This window comes from Meriones unguiculatus, chromosome 3 (genome assembly GCF_030254825.1).
Source record: "Meriones unguiculatus strain TT.TT164.6M chromosome 3, Bangor_MerUng_6.1, whole genome shotgun sequence".
Classification (NCBI taxonomy): domain Eukaryota; kingdom Metazoa; phylum Chordata; class Mammalia; order Rodentia; family Muridae; genus Meriones; species Meriones unguiculatus.
Window position 1 is genome coordinate 49,072,744 of NC_083351.1, and position 11,164 is coordinate 49,083,907.

General features: G+C 37.0%; 1 protein-coding gene across 1 annotated transcript; it reads right to left on the minus strand.

Annotated features, from left to right (window-relative positions):
* Positions 1 to 459: 459 nt before the first annotated feature.
* On the minus strand, positions 460 to 3,395 carry LOC110544531 (putative vomeronasal receptor-like protein 4). Its single transcript, XM_060378677.1, has 2 exons — positions 3,362 to 3,395; positions 460 to 1,346 (listed from the first exon to the last, which is right to left on the minus strand). The coding sequence occupies exons 1-2, from the start codon at positions 3,393 to 3,395 to the stop codon at positions 460 to 462; spliced, it is 921 nt and encodes a 306-aa protein (XP_060234660.1).
* Between the last annotated feature and the right edge of the window lie 7,769 nt (positions 3,396 to 11,164).

An 11,164-nucleotide genomic window follows, 5' to 3' on the forward strand; every position in this document is an offset into this window, starting at 1 on the left:
CTGGAGAGGACAAGAACTCCACAAGGAGAGCAACAGAACAAGAAAATTTGAACACAAGGAACTTTGCAGAGACTCATACTCCAACCAAGGACCATTCATAGAGATAACCTAGAACCCCTGCACAGATGTAGCCCATGGCAGTTCAGTGTCCAAGTGGGTTTCATAGTAATGTGAAGAGGGACTGCCTCTGACATAATCTGATTGGCCTGCCCTTTGATCACCTCCCCCTGAGGGGGGAGCAGCCTTACCAGGCCACAGTAGAGGACAATGCAGCCACTTTTGATGAGAACTGATAGACTAAGATCAGAAAGGAGAGGAGAACCTCCCCTATCAGTGGACTTGGCGAGTGGCATGCATGCAGAAAGGGGAGAGAGGGTGGGATCAGGAGGGGAGGAGGATGGGGCTTATGAGGGGATACAAAATGAATACAGTGTAATTAATAAAAAAATTAAAAAAAATCTAATAGCATTTTAACTGCAAGATTTTCAGCAGATTGATGATTCTCTTATCAGAACTGATATGTACCAAAGGAGTAATTGTGGGATAGGCATTCATCACAAATTTCTGAATAGTCAGGACGACTGGGTCATACATCCACACAAGGAATGAGGTAGATGACATGATGAAGTCCACCCAGTATATGACCACAAAGAAAAATACCAGCAGCAAGATGGTCTGGGTGGCTTTTTTCTCAGGGGAAGCTCTCAGGTGGCTGATGCTATGAAGATGCTTGCATTGCCTCTGATGTCTGAACAAGATTATCACCATGTATGCACTTGTGGTCAGCATGACTGCTACAAGAAACACATCTCTAGAGGTTGTCACTGTGAAAAACAGTCCCCTGATAATGTAGTTCATTGGGAAGACTACGCAGGATTCAGTGACCTTCATTTGGTTAGTCTCACTCACATTGGTAAAACCACCAACATAGAAGATCAGGTTACTATGGAAGGACAAATTCAAAGACCAAATACATAAGAAAGCATAGATCATGTATTTTTTAAGCTTATGTTTAAAATTGGCCAACAGAGAGCTCCTGGGACTGATAGTTACTGCCTGGAACACACTCAGGAGGCAGGTGATGCAGATAGAGAGGCTTCTCAGCACCCTATGTATGTAGAAAGTTGCCTTACATTTGATGTAATTCTCAATGTTCAGTGACTCAAATATGTCTGTAAGCCAAAAGTCTGCTCCTGTGAGGAGCATCATTATATGAATGAAGGTTAGTTGAGAAGACATCAAGTCCATGGGCTTAGGTCTGTGACCTAGGATTGTGAAAGAATAGAAAAAAAGGAGAAACATATTGGCCAGGACTCCAAGCCCAGCTTGAATATAAAGGACATTTTTTAATGAGGACATAGGTGAGAAGTGTATTCATCTTAAGACCATAGTGGAGGCATAGTTCTTATATCTGAAAAAAAAAAAAAAAGAGTACTCATCAAACTTTTAATCATTTGGACAGTATGTCTGTATCATAATTCCATTTTCCCCACTAATTTTTGATTAATTGGTATTTCTAACTTTTGAAGTTCCAGACTGTCCATCATAGCCTACATTTGTAGATAGCCTCCATGTATCGCTTGTATACATAGCACATATAGGTTAACAAATGCATCCACATTCATATCTATACAGAACTCAAACTTTGTGTGCCTGTATTGCACCTGCATACCAACTTTAGAAAACCAATCCTACATAATGAAATCTATACACCTAAAAAAGATAATCAATTGAGCGGACATGGGGTAAGATGATCAATCCTCATTTAGAAAGACAGATGGGATGTGCATTGAACGTATGACAGGAGTCTACTGAGCGCATCTGAAAGACTCTAACTAGCAGTGTTTTCAAAGCAAAGACTCATGACCAAACCTTTGGCAGAGTACAGGGAATCATAAGAAAGAAGGGGAGTTAGTCTGATGGGGAAAGGATAGGAGCTCCACAAGGACCAAATATATCTGGGCACAGGGTCTTTTCTGAGACTGACATTCAACCAAGGACCATGTATGGATATAACCTAGAACCTCCACTCAGATGTAGCCTGTGGTAGCTCAGTAACCAATTGGTTTCCCAAAGTGAGGGGAACAGGGACTATTTCTAACAGGAACTCGATGACTGGCTCTTTGGCCTCCCCACCCCCGAAGGGAGGAGCAGTCCTGTTAGGCCACAGAGGAGGGCTTTGCAGCCAGTCCTGAAGATACCTGATAAAACAGGATCAGATGAATGGGGAGAAGGTCCCCCCCATCAGTGGACTTGGAAAGGGGCACGGTGGAGATGAGGGAGGGAGGGAGGGAGGGACTGGGAGGGAATGAGGGATCGGGACACGGCTGGGATACAGAGTTAATAAAATGTAACTGAAAAAAAAAAAAAGTTAAATAAAAAATTAAAAAAAAAAAGAAAACCAATCCTATTTTATCATATGATTCCCCGCACTCTGCCGAAGGTTTGGTTATGTGTCTCAGCATCTCATATGCTGCTAGGTAGAGTCTTTCAGAGGCTCTCTGTGGTAAGCTCCTTCCTGTTTCTTATTTTCTCCTACTTCCTATATCCATCCCATTTGTTAATATGACCAGGAGAGGACAGGAGCTCCATGAGGACAAAATATATAAGGGCATGGGAGTCCTCTATAAGACTGTTTCTCCAATCAAGAACCATGTTTGGATATAACCTAGAACCCCTGCTTGGATGTAGCCCAAGGTAGCTAGTATCCAAGTGAGTACCCTAGTAAGGGGAACAGGAACTATTTCTGACACAAACTCAAGGACTGGTTCCCTTACCTACACTCACCCCCAAGAAAGGAACAGCCTTGCTAGGCCACAAATGAGGACATTGCAGCCAGTACTGAAGATACCTGATAAGGTAGGGTCAGTCAGATGGAGGGGGAGGAGGACCTCCCCTGACAGTGGACTTGGAAGGTACAGGGAGGAGATGAGGGAGGGTGGGATTGGGAGGGAATATGGGAGGTTGTTATAGCTGGGATACAAACTAAATAACCTGTGATGAATAATAAAATATAAAAATTATAAAAGTCCAATCCTATTGATTTAAATTGCCTTATTTTATTGTTAACCACCTAAAATAGTAGTGAGGAGCAGAAAATATTAATCACATTTGTACAACTGAAAAAAACTGTGTCAGTCTGAAGGAAAAAAAAATCACTAAAGGAATCCAATCAGGTGAGTCAGTCTCATAGTCTATAATTTTACTATGCTGTATTTTGTAACAATGTTTTCATTCAAATTTCTAATTGAATCACAGTGATAATTCAAGATAATCTTACTATTTTATTCAGCAAAATGTTTATCTCAATTCTCTTTTTGTTTGTTTGCTTACTCTTCCACAAAATCTTACATCCTGGAAGCTAAAACTGAAGACATAAATGCCTTTGGAGACATTTCTGTGTCTTTCCACACACTATTAATTGTAGAACCAATATGGTTGTAAGTGGACTTGGATGACTTCCAGTGCAGTTCTTATCCTATTTAAACCTTTTGCTCACTCAAATACAGGATTAAAGAATTAACTTTGAGCTATTTAGACAAATGATATTGTTCTTTACTTTTGGGGGATAAAGGCCGGAAATAATTTTCTTTTTCTTAATTTTATTTGTATTCACTCTACATCCTGTTATATTCCATCCATCCTCCCTTTCCCAAACTCTCTACCTTCCTCTCCATTCTCCCATTTTCCTCAGAAAAGTGGAGCTTCCTTTCCCATCCAGCCCAGCTCATCAAGTTGCATCAGGACTAAGCATGTTCTCTTCTCCTGTGGCCTGGCAAGGCAGTCCCACAAGAGGAAAGTGATCAAAAGTTTTTGATCTTAGCCATTCTGATGGGTGTAAGGTGAAATCTCAGGGTTATTTTGATTTGCATCTCTCTGATGGCTATGGACTTTGAACGTCTCTTTAAGTGTTCCTCTGCCCTTCAATATTCCTCTACTGAGAATTCTCTGTTTACCTCCGTACCCCAATTTTTAATTAGATTGCTTGATTTATTGCTTTTTAGGTTCTGTAATATATGGCTAAAATTCACTTAAAAGGGATTACATACCATGTGTGCTTCTCTGGGTCTCCGTTACCTCACTGAGGATGATCTTTCCTAGATCCATCCATTTGCCTGAAAATTTCATGATTTCTTTGTTTTAATAAGCTGAATAGTATTCCATTGTGTAAATATGCCATGGTTTCTTTATCCATTCTTTGGTTGAGGGATATCTAGGTTGCTACCATATTCTGGCTATTCTGAATAAAGCTGCTAGGAACATACTTGAGCAAGTGTCCTTGTTGTATGTTTTAACATCTTTTGGGTATATTCCCAGGAGAGATATAGCTGAGCCTTGAGGAAACAGTCTTTTGAGCAACCCATGTTGTTATTTTACCTAACTACCTCTTTTTGTATTTATCTTCCTCACCCTTACCTAAGAGCCCATCCAGTTTCCCATTTCCTTATCTGATCAATTGTGTACTTCTACTCACCATTATTTTCCTCAGACCTTCTGTGCTTACCTCCCTGCTTCCTGCATAAGGAGCCTTGTTATTCCATTTCCCTGAATACATCCTTGTACCCTAAATTTCTGCTCTCTATTGCTCCCACAATAACCCCTATTTTGGCAATGGTCTAATTTTGCTTTCTTAGTTTCTGTAGTTACTACAGACTACATAATCACATCTGAAGATGTGGAACTAGGATCCACAAACAAGAGAGCATATGCGATATTATGATAAGTACTATTTTCTACACATTATGACAAACATAAACTTGCTGAAGATTAACATATATTGATGCTCTTTGGGAATATCTTTTTAAGAGATTTCTCCCCATGCAGTGGAACACAATGTCCAAGTGTTATAAATCACTAGCACCCAGATATTTTTACAGTTTCACTCAACAGTCTTACCTTTGATGCTTATGTAAGTTATTTGGCCTGGTTACCTACATAAGATTATTATTGAATTAACTTAATTCAGTACTTTAAATTCAGCTCTGTGATAGAGATGTAGAAAATGGTTATACTGACTCAGATTCTTGTGAGCAATTATATTTTCAAATTCAGTTTTATAATTCCCATGTGTAGATGTATGCATGCATGCATATATAGAACTAAAGAAGAAGTTAGTGGATGAGACCATACTATAACATTTCCCTGAATACAACACCATAGATCACACATTTTATATTCACAATTTTGTGTGCCCAAAGAGTTCAGTCTAGTAGAGGAAAGGATTCATCCCAATCGCTAGAGCCAAACCTCTGAGTCTCTCGCCAGCATACATATAGATAGCCACACAGTGGTTGTCTGTTCTTTAAAAATCCCGGAGAAGGGCTGGAGAGATGGATCAGTGGTTCAGTGCAGTTTTAACTCTTGCTGAGGACATGGATTAGATTCCCAACTTCCCAACACTGATATGGTGCTTCATAACAATCTGTAACTCTAGTTCTGGGGATCCATTGCCCTCTATGTCATGGCACACTAGAGGTACAGAGACATACATGCAAGCAAAATATTCATACATGAACACTAATTAATAAATAAATGAAAGTTCCCTGAAAAAAACCTTATTCAAGTGTTGGTCTTCAAATTAAAAGATCAACAACATTATTCCAATTTTAAAACCACAAATGCACAGAACATATATGTATAATAATTTTCATGAATTATATATCTATACTTTATTAATATAGCACATGTAATATGTCATAGAATAGATCATAAGGTAAAAAAAAATAGTATTCTAATTTTTTTTTCTTTTTCCAAAGGTATATTATTCACACTTTCTACTTCTTATCTATTGCTTCCTAAATGTTTGCCTCATCCAGTAGTGACACACCTTCTAAATGATCAAGTGACATCTTTCTCTGAGGTTCACTGAAGCTGAGACTGGATGAGAAAAAAAAAAAGAGGATAGCTGCCATGGCTACAGAGTTGTCAACATTGCATGCACTGAGCAAAACCATTGTTTATTTGAAAACAGCAACATCAACAAAAAGAAATTGCAGTGCTGGGGGTTTTTCACACTAATTTAAACTGTGATTTCAGTTGTGAGTAATAAAGCCCAAATTGTATCCATACACATCATCATAGTTGAGAGACCATCACTGTTAGATTGACCCAGACCTAAAGAGTGTGCGGGCAGCTGTCTGAAGACACCGGCAACAAGAGATGAAGAACTTGTTTTATCAGGCATCCTCAGGACTGGCTGCAAAGCCCTCCTCTGTGGCCTAACAGGACTGCTCCACCCTTCGGGGATGGGGAGGCCGAAGAGCCAGTCACTGAGTCCCTGTCAGCATGGGGAGGGGGTCCCTCCCATTAGTGGACTTGGAAAGGGGCACGGTGGAGATGAGGGAGGGAGGATGGGATTGGGAAGGGATGAGGTAAGGGGCTATAGCTGTGCTACAAAGTGAATAAACTGTAATTAATATAAAAATAAAATTTTAATTAAAAAAGAAAAAAAGACGAAGAACTGCTATGTTCATAGCTCTAAACTTTTCTAAGAAAAAAACACTTTACCACTTCATTATCACAGTATTTGATTTTAGAACAGACTTGTCTTATAAACTATGCTGATCTTTGTCTTCTGCTTAGTAGAAATTTAGTAATCTAGAAAGCATACAATTATGCCAGAAGTATCATTTCCATTTTAAGATTTACCATATTTAGTGGGTAATGACCTAAAAGCAGTATGACTGCTCAGAGAGCATAAAGTGAGGGTGTGACTTTCAGGTGACAAGGTGCATGGTGTTGCCTGATGAACTGTCCACTGTCAGCAACAAGAATAGATCTTCAATAATCTCAGGAGATGAAGACCATAGCCACCCAATCTACTTCCATGAAACCTTTATAAAATATTTAAGGACAGCAGAAATAAATACTAATCACTTAACAATAAGGTATTAATTCATACCTATTACCTGATACTCTTAAATAACTTAAATGCACGAATTGTTCTTTGGATATTGAATTTAGTGCAGCTGTGACTGGAAGCACACAGAAGCTGACTAGAATATTCCTCTCTCACACTTAAGATGAAGCAGCAGCTCCCCTAAGATGAAGCAGCAGCAGCAGGAGGGTCACTGCAGAGACTGTGGGGAAGCCATCAAGCTCAGAGATTCATCACAGGTTGCATGTTATGAGTTCCATAAAGATAGGAAAGTGTTTAATGGAAAAGTGTGTGTTTGAGAGAGAGAGAAAGAGAGAGAGAGAGAAAGAGAGAGAGAAATTGATTTTGATTTTTGGAATACTGAGTCTAAGAATAGAGTGATAGTATATGGTGTGTGGGGGCTCCTAACATGAATACCTGCACATCACTTGAGTGAGAACTGAGAATTAGATAAAATATGTTAGTGAAATAAATGAACTTTAAGGAAAATGGAGAATGTGTCTTCTCTTTTCTGGACGACTTGATTTGACTTAATCAAATCCCTGGTCCTTCATGTTGGACCAGTGCTGATATTTAATGTAAGTCACAAAAGCAAACTGAAAATTCTGTAATGTTTGAAAGCACAAATTCATATATCTACAATTTGGTTTTTATGGTATTTATATTCTGTGGCCAGTGACACTAACTCAAGACATTAACTGATATCATTTATTCCCTATAAAAAACTATTTCATAATTTTACATTATCTGTTTTTCAGTTTAATTTTGCTGTGCGTGCATGTTAGAGAAAGAAAGAGAGGGGATTAAGACATAAAGAAATAAGGTCTCAACCTGTAGTTCAGACTGACCTCAACCAAACACATGGTGCTCCTGCCTAAGCATTAAGTGCTGAGATTATAGGCATGTGCCACCACAGCTGCCTTCATTGTCCATTTGATTCCCTTATCTACATTAGGAAATGATATTCCAGCAAAATAAAAATGGACCTGTGATATTCATCACTGGTGCATAAAATTTCTTTAGTATTTCTTTGTGAATGTATGTTTTAATGAAAAATTTTATTTTGTAAGTAAAGGAGAAAACCTTAGGAATTTTGACTTTAAATAATTTTATACTATTCAAGAGTTAAGAACATTTTTCTCACTGGTAATTGAAACCTTTCTCATATTTTATCAGTAGCAATATTCTAGATTTCAATTTATAAAAAGGGAAACAATAAAATTGATTGCATTTTAATCAAAACTCTTAAAAACCTTCTGAAAATTATCCTGTTTATATTTTTCAAAAATTCTATATTTATTTAATAAATTACTGAATGACTCCAAAGAGATTAACTTTATTAGAAATTATTCTAATAGAATAAACAAATCTTTGTAAATTTTTTTAAAACTTCTAGAATGTCAGCAATAGCTGTGTTTTCCTAGGACCTGAGCTGAAACTTTCCTAAGTTTCCCAAATATATGCAAATTTAGCAGACTAGGTCATTGCTGAGAAACACTGAATTAATGATATTAGTGGAATATTTTTAGTTTATGTTTCATGTAATTAAACACATACAGTCATACTTGAGAAAGTAAGGAAAATAAAAAATACAATTAAATGTACCTTAATATAACAAATGTACTCCTGCAAACCAATAAATGTCTGTTCTTTGTTTTCACCCCCTCCTCTAAGTTATTTGAGTGTTTTGTTAATGGATGGAAAACTAAGACAGTTGACAATACCTAGATGGAATCATATTCTTAGAATTATTAGAGTACACACGCAGGAGAATCCTATGTCAGGTATTTTCTTGAAAGTATTGCATCTAGAGCTATTTTTCATATATATATATAAATGTACATTTATTGTAAAAATGATGGGTTTCATAATATCTTCATTTCATATATGATACCCATTGATGACATTCATCCTACTAGCCTTTCCTATCTCTCTATTCATCCTTCTGCTAGGCCCTGTCTGATTTTCAATAGTGCCCTTCTACTGTCACATATGTTATCATCAGAGACCACAGTAAGTCAAATCTATATTTTTTAGTCATCATTACAGTGATATTTTTATGTCTACAAAAATCCATTTTATGCTTATTATACAGTAAGGCTTAAAAGTAATACTCTAAAAGGAGAATTCTCTACTCATTTCTTACAGATAATCCTGCTTATTTCTACCACCTACATACAGCTCTCCCTGTTAATGAAGAAAAATAAACACTCACCGGTCTGGGCCTTTGACAAACATCCATGTAGAATGAGGCGATAGGAAATAGTTATAAGGAAGATAGGTCATCAGCTCATCTCTCTCTGGACCCATTAATTATCTTGTCATCTGGAGAAGGCAATTTTGTCCTTGAGGTAGTTAGAAAGTAATGCCATCAAATGGAAAAGTAAACTTTCCTAATTCCAGCAGAACAGCAGAGTAGGAACACCTGAGCTCTGGGTTTCCTGTGTATGAGCTCTTCTCCCCAGGCCATGCCTGTCTGTGTGGATTAACTGATCCCAACCTTGTGAACAAAACAAAAGTAACAATAATGATATTCTATTTAAAACAAATAGAAAAACATTCACCAAAGTATCCTTCCTGTGTCCAAAACATCTGTTTGGTCTCCATGCTTACTAGACAGTGGCTTCAGGTACTTACCTGTGTATTAACAGCTCTTTTTATAAAATTAATAAAATTTCACTTCCTCCAAACACTATGGGAAACTAACCTCTCTTATAGAGCACACAGAGTGAGGTAACTTAACTGTATTATCAGTAGAAATTGGGCTTGTTGCTGGGTATTAACTCAGTTCATAAAGAACATGCCTGGAAAGTATTGTTGATGTGGAACACATGAAAAAAATCAAACCTTGAAATTACAGGCACAGATGAGGAAAACCAATTGCAAAATAATGGCAAACGCAAGGAGAAAAGTGCATAAATATACACCCATAGAAATACAAAATGCACACAGTACACAAGAGACATGGCAGAAACAAAAATTCCCATCATTATATAGTTAAAAACTAAGTATACAGAACAACAAATACAAAGTGGACTGAAAGCATTACGGGAAAAAGTGCAAGTCACAAATAAAGAAAACCTATCCAATGGAAAAGTGAACTTCCCTAATTCCAGGAAAAGAATGGATAGGAATAGCTGATTCCTCAAGGAAAACTTTCATGGCCAGAAAAGCCTGCAATAATACATCCAAGTTCCTAAATGATATCCAATCTAAAATAATATATACAGAGATATACTGCTATGACTGAAGAAAGAGGAACAATTTTCCACAAAGTATGCAGCCAAAAAAAAAACAAAAAAAAAAACTAAGACAACACAGGAAATATTTCATTAGGCTGAAGAGAGGAATGAGCATAACAGAGATACTGTGGGAAAAAAAATACAAAGCCACAATAATTAAAACAGAAAGTGCCAATGAGAACAACACCAAAATTAACAATATGATGGCCAGAACTAGCACACACATTTCAACAATAATTTACACATGAATGTCCTCAATTCTACACTCAACAGACAGAGAGTGAATGAATGGATCAAGAAACAAAACACATCTGTCTGTTGCTTACTAGAAGAATGTTTTAGTTTTAAAGACGAATACCGCCTTAGGGTAAAAGGATGGGCAAAAGTAATCTATCGAATCAAACCAGGAAGAAAGCAGGAGTCACTATCGAAACATCTGATACAATAGACTTTGAACCAAAACTGATTAGGTGAGATAAAAGGGACACTTCATTCTAATAGAGGAAAAAGTTAACAGAAAACATTATTACCCTAAATATATATTCATCAATGTTTGGGACCCCCAATTTCATTAAAAAGATCTACTCCTGGATTAAAATTCACAGATTAACACCAATCCATAATTACTAAGTCATTTCAATACCAAACATTCTCCAAAAAACAGCTCTTCCAGACCAAAATAAATAAAAACCTCAGATAAATATATGACATTACATCAAATGGACTTAACAGATACCTAGAGAATATTTAACCAAGCAACAAGGAAGACACATTTTACTCTGCAGCACAAAGAAACTTTTCTAAAATAAACTGCATCCTGAAATGAAAAACAAATCATTAGAAATGAAATCATTGAAATTACTCCTTGTATGCAATTTGACCATACTGCAATAAAAGCTAAAGTGATAAGACGCAAATGTCTAGTAAATAGAAAACTTCATGGAGATTAAACAGTTCATTACAGAATGATGATGGGGTCAAAGAATAAATCAATGGAGAAATAAAAACTTCCTGGAATTATTTGACGATGAAAACAATAAGAAAA

Coding starts and splice junctions, on each gene's coding strand:
- LOC110544531 (XM_060378677.1), bottom strand. CDS start 3,395: ATGTCTCCAAAGGCATTTATGTCTTCAGTTTTAG. Junction 1,347..3,361: donor ATTTATGTCTTCAGTTTTAG/CTTCCAGGATGT, acceptor TGTCCTCATTAA/AAAATGTCCTTTATATTCAA.